The sequence below is a fragment of the Schistocerca gregaria genome, chromosome 1 (assembly GCF_023897955.1).
Source record: "Schistocerca gregaria isolate iqSchGreg1 chromosome 1, iqSchGreg1.2, whole genome shotgun sequence".
In the NCBI taxonomy this organism is placed as follows: domain Eukaryota; kingdom Metazoa; phylum Arthropoda; class Insecta; order Orthoptera; family Acrididae; genus Schistocerca; species Schistocerca gregaria.
The window spans coordinates 203,522,617-203,539,621 of record NC_064920.1 but is presented as its reverse complement, the minus strand read 5'-3'; the positions used below and the strand labels follow the sequence as shown (position 1 = coordinate 203,539,621).

General features: G+C 39.5%; 2 protein-coding genes across 2 annotated transcripts in view; one reads left to right on the top strand and one right to left on the bottom strand.

Moving 5' to 3' along the window:
- The window catches only part of LOC126336859 (parkin coregulated gene protein homolog), a 107,755-nt gene extending 106,064 nt beyond the window's left edge, over positions 1–1,691 (top strand). Inside the window, exon 4 of the mRNA XM_050000959.1 lies at positions 1,414–1,691. Coding sequence (XP_049856916.1) covers positions 1,414–1,574 — 161 coding nt within the window. The 3' untranslated portion in view covers positions 1,575–1,691. The remainder of the gene's footprint in view (positions 1–1,413) is intronic.
- Positions 1–16,487, bottom strand: part of LOC126336852 (UBX domain-containing protein 11-like) — a 261,607-nt gene extending 245,120 nt beyond the window's left edge. Inside the window, exon 1 of the mRNA XM_050000946.1 lies at positions 16,458–16,487. The gene's annotated coding sequence lies outside the window, so the exon portion shown is untranslated. The remainder of the gene's footprint in view (positions 1–16,457) is intronic.
- Positions 16,488–17,005: the final 518 nt, after the last annotated feature.

The following is a 17,005-nucleotide window of genomic DNA, read 5'->3' as shown; positions in this document are numbered from 1 at the left end:
CCAGGCTTGTCTGTCTGCAAAATACAAACTGGTATTGCCCATAGCTAAAGCTAGTTATTGTGGTCTTAATGAACAATTTGTAAAATAAGTTACTAAATGCATAGCACTAAATCATACAAGGCATGTTCAGAGACTAAGTGTACTAGAGTTTTATTTTTTCTTAGAAAAAGTGTGATTGAAAAAAGTACAGGATATCATTGATACACTTGTAGGCTCTTTTCCACATAAATCCTATATCATTCAGTGCATGTGATGTGCCGTGGTGTCGGCTTCTTTATGCCCTCCTTGAAAAACTCTCCCGCCGGCTCCTTTCCTTACTTCAGAACCTCCCTCTGCATCTGCTTGTCTGTTGAAAATTTATTCCACTCGTGTGTGGTCAGGGAGGTGAAAATATAATAATCTGAAGGTGCTGAGCCAAGAGTATGGAGGGGACGAGGGGAGGGGGGGCAAAACATCCCCATCAAATGAGTCCAAGAGCACCTTCAAGGTAAGGCTGTGTGAGGACAGGTGTTATTGTGCAACAGGCATTCTCCTCTTGTCAGCATTCCTGTCCTTTTATTTTGAGGTTTTTTTAGGGTCTCACAGTTGATGATCTTTCCCTGAGGCAGAAATTCGACCAAAATGCTGCATTTTTGGTTCCAAGACACAGAGGCCGTGATTTTTTTGCCCAAATTTGTTGTTTTTAGTTTCTTGGTAGATGGGAATCGGTGCTATTCTTCAGGCTTATAATGAGCCATCCAAGTTTTATCTCCAGTCACAATAGAGCTTAGAAAATCCTCACCTTACAATTCAAGTTGCTCTAGAAACTCGCAGATGCTACTGACCCAGTATTTTTTGTGCTACTCTGCCAGCTATTCTGGGACCCATCTTGCAGAGTTTCTGGTATCCCAATATTTCTCTCTTATAAAAGAGTTCTGGTGAATTGTGAAAACACTGCAGAAACTTCACAGTTTCCACAATTTTTTTTAGCAACTCATCAGTCCAAATGGAAGTCCTTCCACTCATCTGTTCATCATGAACATTTGTTCTACCTCCACAAACTCCCTACACCACTTAAACACACTCGTTGTGTTTGGAACACCTTCATTGTAAACCATTTTGACTCTCAAAAAATTTTTGATACACTCCATCTGTGAGTAAGAAGCGGATCAGAGCACATGACTTGCACTTGGTGGGATTTCTTACTGACATCTTTCACACAACAGGACACCACAACATGAGTTTACACACTACTGTGTTCTTGACATGCTTGCTATGGTCATTGTTGCCAACCAGAGTCCATTATGCTCACAGTACACTTACTTTCTGAACATGCTTTGTACTTCATACCTTTCATATATATTTACTTGATTTTCAAATCCACACAGAGAATGTATTGATGCTTTTTTATTGCGATGACATGTTTTATTTCAGTGAACTGTGGTGATGACATTGACTATACTCAAATGAAGCATGAGAATCTTGGCGATCTTATTCAAGAAACACTTGAAATTCTGGAAAGACATGGTGGAGATGATGCATACATTAATATAAAATACATGGTGCCTACCTATGAATCCTGTGTTATGAATTAGAATGAAAAACTATAAGGAGACAAGGTTATTTGTAGGCAAAATAGATTTCAGATACTGTTAACAGACTACAATTGTTATTACTGCACACTAGAATCACCAAATAAATTGTTATGTTTATTAATTTTTTCAGTACAATGTAATGTATGTGCCCATAAATAAGTCATGGGTACTTGCTTAATTTCATGGGAGATGGTTCACAAGACTTTTTATCTACTGGGTAAATTATGTATTAGTGAAAACAGGTGTATTAACACGGAAGGAAAAGAGAAATTACTACTAACTGTAAAGTAAAGAGGACAAGTAAAGACACTTATATAAAGCTTTCAACCAATGCCATGATCAGCAAAAGAGAAACACACCATTCATACACACAAGCAAGCACACTGCATGCACACTTGACTACCAACCCTGGCTGCTTGGACCAGAATACAACTATCATGTAGAATGCAAGCAGCGATCTGGAGTGGGTGGCGAATTGCAAGGGATAGTGGTGTAAGGGTGGGTGGAGAGGTGAATGCCGTCTGGTAGAGTGTGCAGGACTAGAACACCAACAAGCGCAGTGTCAGGACATTGTGGGGCAAGGACGTGGGGAAAAAAGGAACAAAAAGGGAAAGGAACAGGAAAATGTGGACAGGTGCATTTGGCAGAGGGTGACAAATAAAGAGGATGGGAGACAAGAATGGGGAGGAGATGATAGGACAGAGGTGCAGGGACAGTATGTTACTGGAGGTTGAGGACTGGATAATTACATGACTAGAGAATGTGTTGTAAGTATAACTATTGAGGAAAGTTGGTGATGAAGGGGAGGATCCACATGGCTCAAGTAGTGAAGCAGCCATTGAAATCAAGCGGGTTATGTTTAGCTGCGTGTTGTGCCACAAGGCTGTCTACTTTCCATTGTTTGTATTCCTAATTGTATAAAGTTTATTAAATGTTTGTCACATTGTACCTTGACAGAAATGATAAATTACAGCAACACGATATACCGTTATCTCGGTACTTACTTGCTTTCTGTGCATGTAAGAGAAAACTATTGGAAATTAGTAGATCTCAACCACATACCACTGCTGTTCCTATTGAATAAATGTAATGTCCAACCCTATGCTTGAAATTCACCACAACATTTATTGGCTGCTATTGCCAAATTTCATCAGGTTATTGGTTAATGAACTGGAAAGATATGTTATTGCTGTACAAATCCTTTTGTTTTCTTTGTAAGAGCTAATATTTCAAAGTGGCTTTCAGGTTTACACTTAAATGTACATAAATACATTTAAGCTGCATGCAAGTATGCCTTTGCTATGTGAAACTCCACAAATGCACTTGTTAGGAAACTCTATTTGAAGATTGGATGACACATTATTTGTTTTCCGGTAACTTAATTGTCTTTCTGTCACTAAAATCGATTTGCACCATGAGTGAAAAGTGCCTGACGTGTCGTAGAATCGTTAGCTCCGGGGTCTGGTGTGATGGATGTAGTAACTTTTTTCATTGGGGAGATTGTAATGGCATGGGAATTGGGAAAATGAGCGAGACTCATCATTGGTTCTGTAGGCTATGCAGTAGAGATAGAAACATTGTGGAACAGGAGGGGAAAATTGCTGCCCTTCAGGCTGAGTTAGATGAGGCTAGACGAGAACTGTGCAGGTTAAGGGGGGAGAAGGGTAAACAGGGGTGGGAAGTGGCGACAGGCATAAGGAACAGGCCAAGAAATTCTTCTGACAGCTTTGTTATTAATGTACAAAATAGGTTTGACCTGTTGCCTCAGTTGGAAACTGATGAGCCTCTCACAGAAGTAGATATAGACAGGGCTCAACAAGCTTTCAGCAGCAAATTGAATAAGAAAGTAAGGAAGTGTGAAAAGACAAAGAAAGTCTTGTTGCTAGGTAGTTCGCATGCTAGGGGTGTGGGCCAACTTTTGCAGGATGAATTAGGGTCAGAATACCAGGTCACAAGTTTTTTCAAACCTAGTGCTGGACTGGAGCAGGTTACAGAGGATTTAGGTTCACTATGTAGAGGCTTTACTAAGGAAGATACCGTGGTTATTGTGGGTGGGCCGAGCAACAGTATTGACAGAGATCCGGGGTACAGCATAGAGTGTGACCTGGCAAATATTGCATCGGCATCGAGTCATACCAGTGTTGGGTTTGTGTCGGTTCTGGAGTGCCACGACCAGCCTCCTTTGAGCTCTTCTGTCAGGAGAGTTAATTTGGAGTTGGAACGGCTACTTGTATCTGATGCAGGGTCACACATTGGTGTGGTTCCTGTTGATTCACTCTGTAGGTGGGACTATACTAGACATGGCCTACACCTCAACAAGAAGGGGAAGGGTAAACTAGCTGGGCTGATAGCAGGAAATTTAAAGGGGGGAGGAACTACATCTCATGGTGGTAACTGTTTTTTAGTGTAAGATCAGTGTCCAGTGGGAAACTCAGCCAGGCAAGTACTAAAGATGTTAAAAAAGTTCAAGATACTCACAAAAGTAAAATGAAAAATGTTAGTATATTTCATCAAAATATTGGGGGATTGAAGAATAAAATTGATGACCTTCTGCTTTGTTTAGAATATATAGAAACTGAGAATGTAATAGATGTACTATGCCTGTCTGAGCATCACATTGTCACTGATATGGAAAAGGTTAGCATCAATGGGTACAAATTAGCTGCACATATAAGTAGAGATAATATGATGAGAGGAGGAGTTGCCATATATGTCAAAAGCTTCCACAGTGCAAAACATTTAGAAACTAAAAAATTTTGTGTAGAGCAATATATGGAAGCATGTGCCAATGAACTAAAACTAAATGATGGCACTTTCATAATTGTAACAGTGTATAGGTCCCCCTCAGGGAATTTCCAGCTATTTCTAGAAAACTTGGATGCTTTGTTGTGCTATCTGTCAGACAGGGGGAAACAAATTATCATTTGTGGGGATTTCAATGTTGATTCCCTGAAAGAGTGTAATAGGAAGAATGACCTTGTAGTATTACTCAGTTCTTTCAATTTGAGCTCCGTCATTGATTTTCCTACTCGGATAACAAATAATAATAATAATAATAATAATAAAAATTTTATTGTCATTCAGCTGGTTACAGCAATAGACAAAGTCAAGAGCTTATATTTCTACATAAACTACTATATCGATGTAAATTGGTTTAAACATAAAATAGGTACACATTAGAATACGGTATTTTCATCTTTAAAAAATTCATCAATGGTGTAAAATGGATTGTTCACTAGTAGCTTGTATAATTTAGCTTTAAAAATATTTACAGGCAGTTCTTTAAAGTCAGCACTTAGTCTATTAAACATCCTTAGTCCGATAACTAGGTAGGAGTTGTGCGATTTTGATAATCTACGATATGGTACGTCTACAGATGTTCTTTTTCTAGTATTATGGCTATGAATATCATTTCTCAACACAAAATTAGAGACATTGTTTCTAATGTACAATAAAACATTGTAGATGAATAAGTTTATTACTGTAAGACACTGCAATTTAATAAACAGAGGTTTACAATGTTCTGTTTTATCACTTTCTTCTGTAAAAGTAAAATGTCATTTACATGACAGCTACTACCCCACAGTAAGATTTCATAAGAGATGATGCTTTGGAAGAAGGCAAAATATGCTGATCTCACATAGTCATTGGGGACATGTCTTTTTAAATTTCTAATTAGATAAATGACTCTTGAAAGCTTAGCCAATATATTTTTAATGTGTGGTTCCCATGTTAATTTATTGTCAATAGTAACACCTAAAAATTTAACAGTTTCTAATTCTTGGTAATTGGGAATCTCTTTGAGGCTAAAGTAAAGTGTCTGGGTTTTGTTTTCATTTAGTAGGAAGCCGTTAGCTTTGAACCATAATGAGGACTGAGCAATGGTATTTTCAGTCAGTGTTTTTAGTGTACCTAGATCAGAGCTTTTATGTAGAAAAGTTGTGTCATCAGCATACAGTATTGTGTGAGAATTTATGAATAAGGGCAGGTCATTAATCATTAGTATAAACAGTAAAGGTCCAAGCACCGACCCTTGAGGCACTCCGTACCTAACATTAACCAAATTTGATTTCTCCCTACCAATGCACACAACTTGTTGACGGTTCTCTAGAAAAGACCTGAACATATTTATACTGTTGTCATCAAAACCATAGTAAACTAGCTTTTTCAGCACAGTGTCATGGTCTACACAGTCAAAGGCTCTGCTCAGGTCACAAAATGTAGCCTGGGCATAGTCCCTAGCCTCGAACACATCTAGGACTAATTTTACCGAGGGAGTCCATTGCATCCGTTGTGGATTTACCTTTTCTAAATCCAAACTGTTTATCACTAATTATATTTAGTTTACCCAAGTAGACACTAACTTGCTCATACATAATTGTTTCTAAAATTTTTGAAAAAACTGGGGTTATGGATATAGGTCTGTAACTAGCGGGACAGTTCTTTTCCCCTTTTTTATATATGGGCACAACTCTAGAAATTTTTAGTATGTCAGGGAACTTACTTTCAACTAGGCATTTGTTAACACAAAAGGTTAAAGGATAAATCACACAATCAATAACATCTTTCAACAAATTAACTGACATATCATAGTAATCAACACTAACTGAAGGTTTGAAATTTTTTACAATTTTTAGGATATTATTTGGGCTCACTTCCGTGAAAGTGAAGGTGCTCGGGGGAAGCTTTTCAAAACAGCTGTCCATAATGCTAAGTGCATTTTCAGGGGGTTTGTTTATTGAACTACTAATTTCTTCAATGGACTGGATGCAATATTTATTAAATTCTTCTGGGGTAATGGCGATTTCCTCTTTGTATTTAGTGTGTGCAATGGAGTTTATTACACTCCATGCCTTTTTGCATTTATTGTTAGATTTTTCAATGTTTACTATGTGATGCAGTTTCTTTGCTTCATTTATTGCCTTCCTATACTTGTATTTAGCTTTAGCATAGAGTTCTTTATGCAGTTCTGATTTACTGGATTTGTACAGGCTAGAATACAGCATGACAGTATTTTTCAGTTGCCCTAACTGTGGAGTATACCATTCCTTCGTTTTCCTTTTCTTGTAATTACTACTAATATTCACTAAACATTTTTTCAGAGGGATGTTATTTTCAAATATATTTAAGAATACAATATCACCTGAACAGTGTTGAAACCTATTAAAACGTGTGTCCCAACTGAAATAAGTGAGGGCATGTCTAAACCTATCCACCCTCTCTTTGCTCACTGGTCTAGTAATCACAATTTTAGATACTCGTTTAGTGCAGTCTGAAGTTACATTATTAAGACTAAGATATACTGCATCATGGTCTGAGAAAGGGAAACCAATTACATCAGTGGACATACAAGTTCTCTTAATATTTGTAAATATATTGTCTAGACAGGATGAGCCTCTGGTGGGTTTGCAGTTAACATAGTACAGGTTAAATTGTCGAAGCACATTTTGGAGCTCTGTCACAGTTTTTCTGTCCCGCAGGACATCAAAACTTGAGTTGATATCCCCTCCAATGACAATATTGTATTTGTGGGTCACCACTAGATGGCCTGTACACTACTACTACCATTAGCTTAAGGCTCTCAATTACTAGACCTGATATTTCAAAATGCATTTCATCACAAAGGGTATTGAGATCCATCCTGCCACAGTTTGGTGCAAGAGGTGTTTTTGTATATATTGCTACCCCACCACGTAAGTGCTGTTTTCTACAATAGTAACTTAGTAGTGTGTAATCCTCCAATACTTCGTACCCAAGCTCATCCTTTTTGCACCAATGTTCACTTAAACAGAGAACATCTACCACGTTTTCATTTGAAAATTCGTTGACTATTACGTTTTTATCTGTCATACCCTGAATATTGAGGTAGCATATTTTGAACCCTACTTTAGGCATTTCTTCTTTTGTATATTCTCTTAGTTGACATGACCTAGTGTTACCGCATGAAAGTTGACCAGGTTGTGTCCTTCCATTACTAGAACACCCAGCCTGGTCTATGCATACAAGTTTTTTGTCATCTCAGTTGAAACATAATCCAAACACATTACTGGTCTTTTTTCCTTCTCTAGCTTATCCAATACTATTCCGAGAATTGTATCACTTAAAACACATTTACCTAGCTTATTGAAATGTTGCCCATGCTTGGTATGCCATTCTCTGCTACAACTAATGGTGTTAATTAAGGAAACATTCTTAAAGTGCTTACAGATAGCTTTGTACTCCTTGTTGGTCTGCTCCACTTCCTTATTCACGCACGACCACTGGGGCAAATCGTGTCGATGAGGAACATTAACAACAATCACGTTGGTGTGGGTTAACACTTCGAGAGTCTTCTTCAGTGTCGAAGTAGCTATCTTCCTTTCATTTCTGCTGATGTCGTTTGCTCTGGCCATTACCACTACAAAGTCTCTGTCCGCGAGGGCTGTGCTCTCTTTCTTGATTGATGTTGCAACGTCTCGTAGACCAGCTCCTGACTTAACAGTACCTTGTATTTCAAACTCGTTAATCACACGAGGTCCGCGTTCCGTTAACATAGCTGCTAATCCTCTGGCGTAACTGTCTGAATAAATCTTAATTTTACATTTTTTCTTGTACCTTACTTCGCTGTTCGCTAAGTTTTTAGTGTCCTGCACCACATTATCAGATGAGTATGCTGATACAGTTTCTATGTCATCTGTGTTTTGAAGCGAATTATATTTGTTATTTAATGGTAACAGAATGTCCTGCCTATGTTTATTGTTAATATGTTTGTAAGAGCTCCTCTTCGATTTTACAGTAACCCATTTACTGCTAGGCCTGTTGAGAGCCGTTTTAGTCGTAGCTTCACTTTCTGGCAATCCTTCCATGGGTTTGGAGATATTAAGACATAGCCGATGATCACTCTCTTCCAATTTAAGCTTGAGTCTTCTGTTTTCATCACTCAGAATTTTTGTTTCCTCTCGTAGCTCAGCAATAATTAACAACAGATCATTTTCGGAAGATGAAGCACCGATTTTCACATCTTTGGTCGTTGTTTTACCACGCCATTGCTCTGACTTGTGTGGATTTACTTCATATTTCTCGTACAGTTTTTTTAATTCATCCTGCAAGAGTCTAATGATTTTAAGATATGATAGGTTTTCCTTTTTTATACTCTCGGTCTTCCAGGACATTGATAGATAACTTTTTTATAGACCAAGATAAGTTTAAGGACATAAATGCTTATACTGTTGAGAATGGTCTTTCAGATCATGGTGCACAGCTAGTTACAGTACATGGCATAGCTCCATGCAGTATATCAAATCAGAATTTCAAAGTAGTGCATTCAATTAACAATATAAATACTGCAAACTTTAGGGAAAGCCTAAAGGAGCTAGACTGGGATGAAGTGTATATGGAACCCGATGCAAACTTGAAATATAACTTATTTCACAATACATTTTTAAGGGTATTTGAAAATTGTTTTCCCAAGAAAACAGTGAAACATAATTCCAAGAAAACATAAGAAACCTTAGCTAACTAAAGGAATAAGAATATCTTACAACCGTAAAAGAGAACTGTATCTAACAGCAAGAGGGAGTACTGACCCCGAAATTGTTCAATATTATAAAAACTATTGTGCGGTACTAAGAAAAGTTATTAAAAAGTCCAGAAGCATGTGTATCATGTCTGAGATCAGTAAGAGAAACAGGTCAACCAAGAGCACAGGAAGACTTTAGTGCCATAAAACTGAATGACAAGTGTACTAACAAACAATCTGAAATTGGAAATATTTTCAATAATCATTTTTTAAATGTTGTGGAGAAAGTAGGATCTAGATCTTCACTAGAAGAGACAAGTCTTCTAATAGAAGAGGCCATACCTGTGCAGTTTGAAACAACTGTATTTCCACGAACCTCTCCCTCTGAAATCAGTAAAATAATAAACTCACTGAAAAGTAAAAGCACTTACGGAATTGATGGCATTTCCAGCAAGATACTTAAAGCTTGTTCTCCACAGATAAGTAGGATTCTCAGCCACGTATGTAATACCTCGATAGACTGAAATATGCCATTGTAAAACCATTGCATAAAAAGGGGGATACGTCGGATGTCAACAACTATCAGCCAGTCTCTCTTCTGACAGCTCTATCAAAAATTTTTGAGAAAGTAATGTATTCAAGAGTAGCCTCCCATATATGTAAAAATAAAGTACTAACAAAATGTCAGTTTGGTTTTCAGAAAGGCTTTTCAACAGAAAATGCTATATACACTTTCACTGATCAAATATTAAATGCTCTGAATAACCGGACATCACCCATTGGTATTTTTTGTGATCTCTCAAAGGCCTTTGACTGTGTAAATCATGTAATTCTTTTAGATAAGCTAAATCATTGTTGTTTGAGGGGGGCAGTGCACAAATGGTTTAATTCATACTTAACTGGAAGAATGCAGAAAGTTGAAATAAGTGGTTCATGTAACGGTAATACAACAGCTGATTCCTCAAACTGGGGGGCTATCAAGTACGGGGTCCCACAGGGTTCGGTCTTATGTCCTTTACTGTTCTTGATATACATTAATGACTTACCATTCCATATTGATGAAGATGGAAAGTTAGTTCTTTTTGCTGATGATACAAGTATAGTAATAACATCCAAAAACCAAGAACTAAGTGATGTAATTGTAAATGATGTTTTTCACCAAATTATTAAGTGGTTCTCAGCAAACGGACTCTCTTTAAATTTTGATAAAACACAGTATATACAGTTCCGTACAGTAAATGGCACAACTCCAGTAATAAATATAGACTTTGAACAGAAGTCTGTAGCTAAGGTAGAATTTTCAAAATTTTTAGGTGTGTCCATCGATGAGAGGTTAAACTGGAAGCAACACATTGATGGTCTGCGGAAACGTCTGAGTTCGGCTACGTATGCTATTAGGGTTATTGCAAATTTTGGTGATAAGAATCTCAGTACATTAGCTTACTATGCCTACTTTCATTCACTGCTTTCGTATGGTATCATATTCTGGGGTAATTCATCGTTGAGTAGAAAAGTATTCATTGCTCAAAAACGTGTAATCAGAATAATTGCTGGAGCCCACCCACAGTCATCCTGCAGACATCTATTTAAGGATCTAGGGATCCTCACAGTAACCTCACAGTATATATATTCACTTATGAAATTTGTTGTTAATAATCCAGCCCAGTTCAAAAGTCATAGCAGTGTGCATAGCTATAACACCAGGAGAAAGGATGATCTTCACTATGCAGGGTTAAATCTGACTTTGGCACAGAAGGGAGTAAATTATGCTGCCACAAAAGTCTTTCTTCACCTACCAAACAGCATCAAAAGCCTGACAGATAGTCAACCAACATTTAAAAATAAATTAAAAGAATTTCTAGATGACAACTCCTTCTACTCATTGGCTGAATTTTTAGATATAAATTAAGGGAGGGAAAAAAAACTAACTTAAACATTGGTGTCATGCAATATTTTGTTTAATGTAATATCTTGTACAGACATATTTCATTAACCTGACACATTCCACATCATTACGAAGTGTTGTATTCATGATCTATGGAACAAGTATTAATCTAATCTAATCTAATCTAATCTAATCTGTTTCCGCCTGTATATCTCTGGATTTGATTATGTGAAGGAAATGAATTGCAGGTAATTATTATTACGAGCCACAAAATTTACTAGCATCAGGCATACAACACCTTTAGTCAGTATAAAATAACACTAAGCTGAAAATGCTTTAATACACTAGCTGATCAAAATTACAAGGATGCCCCTATCTAAGGCGAAATTGACCACTAGATATGATGAGAGGTGGACTCGCCAGTATAAAAGGAGGTGGAGAGTATTGCATTGTTAGTAGAGAAGCAGTAACAGCAGAATGGGTCGGTCATGAGAGCTCTACAGGGACATTTCAACCCTTAAAAGCTGTGCAATTTGACAGTTGGTGTTGTGATTGTGAGGAGTAAACTCAAATGAACCACAACTAAAACAACAGACCTCATGTGCTGATGGACAGCCACCATCGAGCATTGCAGAAGGTGGTTGCAGGAAATCGCATGAATTGATGGAAGGAATAACTGGTGAGTTTCAAAATGCTACCAGCAGTCCAACTAGATTAACCCAAGGTGCCCAAGCCTTTTTTCTAGTTTGGATGCCTAAGGGGGGGGGGGGGGGGGGGGTTGACGAACCCACAGGTATTAAAGAAGTTGATGAAAAATTACAACTTTCAAAATTGTTTATGTATTTTAACTAAGGCATTGGTTTATAAATGTTGTTAATTGTTATAAATATTGGAATGAGTGAATAAGAAATTGACATATTACAATACAAAATACCGATGTGTTCATATACAATAGACTACTCTGAGTCCTCAACTGCAAGGCAAGAGACACACTTCACAATTTTTTCTGAATGTGTGTTACACACGTTTATGACACTGTCTACAATATTGTTTTGGTTTACTTAGATTGTTGTACTTCTGCTTCTTTGTTTTAGTTTCTCTTACACAAATATGGCACCAACCTTTCCCAACAGAAGGCTGACGTGCTTCTGTTATCACTTCTTTGATTTTCTTTTGTAGAATAGTCTCCATTGATTGAACAATTTGATTTGATAACCCTCTTGCATTGGCACTTCTTTCTTCTACCTGCAGTTTCACTAGTTCCAGCGCCCTCTAAACAAGCTGAGCACCTCATCAATGGTGAGGTGGACCCTTTGTTGTATATGCTCCCAGATCCATTACAACCCCTGGTTTAGACAGTAGTGGAAACCTATCATTCACATTGTTGAAAACATCACGGATTGCTGTGAACTTGTCTGCTTCCCTTCTTAGCTGGCGTGTACTTTTGTCATCAAACCTTATGATTGCATAAGTTCCTTGAAACAATCTCTTGCCAGAATACCCTTGTAAACTGGCCGATCCATTAGGTCTGACAAAAGATCATGCACACTGACAGAACTGTCCTTATTTGCCCCCATAAGTATCAGGAATCCTATAAAGCCATACAATTCTTTCTCATTAGTCAAAGTAGCATCTCGCCTAACTGCCTCTTCATTTGAATGTTTTACTATAACATCCATGATGTCAGGCATAAGAAGTAACTTCAAGGCTTCTCCAGGTGACTGACAAACACCAGCTGGAGTTACTCCTGCCTGTTCTCTTACTATATTAGCAACAGACCTCCAAGGAATTCTAGGCTTTGTGGTTATGTACCTTCTTCCAGACTTGGCCACAATAACATCCCGGTGGTCACTGATTGAGGCTGCACTATCTTCATCTTCTCTAACATCCACATCACTTTCCCAATCTGAATCATACTCCATAACACCATCCTCATATTCACTTTCACTCCCCGAGTTAGAATCTTCATCTAAAATTTCATTCAGAACTCTTTCTAAAGACGAGTCATGTATTCTTTTAGTCATTTCTAAATTTGGGTGTGAACAGTAGGGAACTGAACTAACTCACTGCAAGTTTACAAGATAAATAACAGCTGATTGACATCAACAATCAATTCCTCTCAAAGTAAACTGATTGTTGTGAAAATCAAGAATACCAACCAACAAGAAACTAACTTGCATTGTTGTAGAGATGAGAAATATGAAATACTACTAAGGGAAATTTTCTATAGCATGGAAGCCTAAGGAGGGGGGGGGGGGGGGGGGTGTTTGTTGGACCCATAATAAGTTTATTCATTTTTTCTTTCAAAGCAGGAATTTTCTATAAAATATACTGACACTGATGTTTCATAAAATAGCCAAGAAACAATAACTCAAAGGGAATATGTAGTATGAAAGTTACTTGGGAAAAAGCAGGGGACATAAAAAAATTGTGGGTTCAACGAACCCCCCCCCCCCCCCTCCCCCCTTAGGCATCCTATGGTTAATGACTTTATGTAGGAAGTTAGAAAGTAAGAGATACAGAGATCAAGCAGCTATTCATAAGTCACATATTTTTGTAGTCAATGCTAAATGACACTTGAGGCGATGTAAAGAGGGATGTCAGTGGAAAATAGATGGATGGAAATAAGTGACTTGGAGTGATGAATTGCACTACTCTCTGTGACGGCAATGTGATGGAGTGATTTGGGTTTGATGAATGCCTGGAGAATGTTGCCTGCCATCATGTGCAGTGTGAACAGTGAAGTACAGAGGAGGTGGTGTTATGGTATTGGGGTCTTTTCATGGTTAGGTGTGGTGCCCTTATTGTACTTAAGAATATGCTACATGTAGAAAGATATGAACATATGTTACAGAATTGTAGGTGTTGACTTTTTGTATCAGCATGGATTCATATCTGCTGTCATCAAGCTTGTGGACAGTAACATTACTGAAATGGACTGTCCTGCTCAGATTATGAGCCCAATGGAACACCTTTGGGATAAGTTAGAATGATGATTTTGCTCCAGAGCTCAACCTCCAATGTCACATCCATGTCTGGTTGCAGCTCTTGAAAAATAGGCTACCATTCCTCCATAGACATTCAGATACGTCAATTAAATTGTCTCCAGAGCTCAAGCTGTTATAAAGGCAAAATGGTAACACACCAGATTAATGTTCACTATAATTACAAGATTTTATATGTTTAATTGAGGTTAACACAGTATGATCTATATTTTAAATTTATTTATCTGACAATAAATTAAAATTATTGCTTCAGTCACAGGGTTTCTCAAAGCATGAAATACTAACATTCATGTTTGGGCACTCTAAAAGAAATAAGGAATTGGTTCATTCTCAAAATAATCACACTGTGACCAGTGAGCACCAATTAATTTTTAAAAATTTGTCTATATCTTTTCCCCATGTTTGGTTCATTAATGAAAAAATAACATATTTTTATTTCCATGCAACAGTCTTACAGACTCAGAGACATAAATATTATGAGTTTTGGAATTCAGGCCATTCTTCAGTAGTGCAAAATCTGAGCTGGCAGAAAGGAGATATGAAGACTTATATCTATTGATTCCTGAAATTCTCATATAAAAGCAGTTGTACTTAAGACCTGAGGCTCCCATATATATAAAGTGGTATGTATGGATGGATATGTGTGTGTGTGTGTGTGTGTGTGTGTGTGTGTGTGTGTGTGTGTGTGTGTGTGTGTGTGTGTGTGTGCGCGCAAGTATATACCTATCCTTTTTTCCCCCAAGGTAAGTCTTTCCACTCCCAGGATTGGCATGACTCCTTACCCTCTCCCTTAAAACCCACATCCTTTCATCTTTCCTTTTCCTTCCCTCTTTCCTGACGAAGCAGCCGCCGGTTGTGAAAGCTCGAAATTCTGTGTGTGTGTGTTTGTGTTTTATTAATTGTGCCTGTCTACCGGCGATTTCCCCCTTGGTAAGTCTTGGAAGCTTTGTTTTTAATATATACACTCCTGGAAATTGAAATAAGAACACCGTGAATTCATTGTCCCAGTAAGGGGAAACCTTATTGACACATTCCTGGGGTCAGACACATCCCATGATCACACTGACAGAACCACAGGCACATAGACACAGGCAACAGAGCATGCACAATGTCGGCACTAGTACAGTGTATATCCACCTTTCGCAGCAATGCAGGCTGCTATTCTCCCATGGAGACGATCATAGAGATGCTGGATGTAGTCCTGTGGAATGGCTTGCCATGCCATTTCCACCTGGCACCTCAGTTGGACCAGCGTTCGTGCTGGACGTGCAGACCGCGTGAGACGACGCTTCATTCAGTCCCAAACATGCTCAATGGGGGACAAATCCGGAGATCTTGCTGGCCGGGGTAGTTGACTTACACCTTCTAGAGCACGTTGGGTGGCACGGGATACATGTGGACATGCATTTTCCTGTTCGAACAGCAAGTTCCCTTGCCGGTCTAGGAATGGTAGAACGATGGGTTCGATGATGGTTTGGATGTACCGTGCACTATTCAGTGTCCCCTCGACGATCACCAGAGGTGTACGGCCAGTGTAGGAGATCGCTCCCCACACCATGATGCCGGGTGTTGGCCCTGTGTGCCTCGGTCGTATGCAGTCCTAATAGTGGCGCTCACCTGCACGGCGCCAAACACGCATACGACCATCATTGGCACCAAGGCAGAAGCGACTCTCACCGCTGAAGACAACACGTCTCCATTCGTCCCTCCATTCACGCCTGTCGCGACACCACTGGAGGCGGGGTGCACGATGTTGGAGCGTGAGCGGAAGGCGGCCTAACGGTGTGCGGGACCATAGCCCAGCTTCATGGAGACGGTTGAGAATGGTCCTCGCCAATACCCCAGGAGCAACAGTGTCCCTAATTTGCTGGGAAGTGGTGGTGCAGTCCCCTACGGCAGTGCGTAGGATCCTACGGTCTTGGCGTGCATCCGTGCGTCGCTGCGGTCCGGTCCCAGGTCGACGGGCACGTGCACCTTCCGCCGACCACTGGCAACAACATCGATGTACTGTGAAGACCTCACGCCCCACGTGTTGAGCAATTCGGCGGTACGTCCACCCGGCCTCCCGCATGCCCACTATACGCCCTCACTCAAAGTCCGTCAACTGCACATACGGTTCACGTCCATGCTGTCGCGGCATACTACCAGTGTTAAAGACTGCGATGGAGCTCCGTATGCCACGGCAAACTGGCTGACACTGACGGCGGCGGTGCACAAATGCTGCGCAGCTAGCGCCATTCGACGGCCAACACCGCGGTTCCTGGTGTGTCCGCTGTGCCGTGCGTGTGATCATTGCTTGTACAGCCCTCTCGCAGTGTCCGGAGCAAGTATGGTGGGTCTGACACACTGGTGTCAATGTGTTCTTTTTTCCATTTCCAGGAATATATATATATATATATATATATATATATATATATATATATATATATATATATATATATATATATACTTCCACATGGGAAAAATATATTAAAAACAAAGATTCCAAGACTTACCAAGCGGGAAAGCGCCGGCAGACAGGCACAATGAACAAAACACACAAACACACACACAGAATTACTAGCTTTCGCAACCGATGGTTGCTTCTTCAGGAAGGAGAGGGAAAGACGAAAGGAAGTGGGTTTTAATGGAGAGGGTAAGTAGTCAAGGAGTCATTCCAATCCCGGGAGCGGAAAGACTTCCCTTAGGGGGAAAACAAGGACAGGTGTACACTCGCACACACACACACACACACATATCCATCCGCACATACACAGACACAAGCAGACATATTTAAAGGCAAAGAGTAAGGGCAGAGATGTCAGTCGAGGTGGAAGTACAGAGGCAAAGAGGTTGTTGAAAGACAGGTGAGGTATGAGCGGCGGCAACTTGAAATTAGCGGAGGTTGAGGCCTGGCGGATATCGAGAAGAGAGGATATACTGAAGGGCGAGTTCCCATCTCCGGAGTTCGGATAGGTTGGTGTTGGTGGGAAGTGTCCAGATAACACGGACAGTGTAACACTGTGCCAAGATGTGCTGGCCGTGCACCAAGGCATGTTTAGTC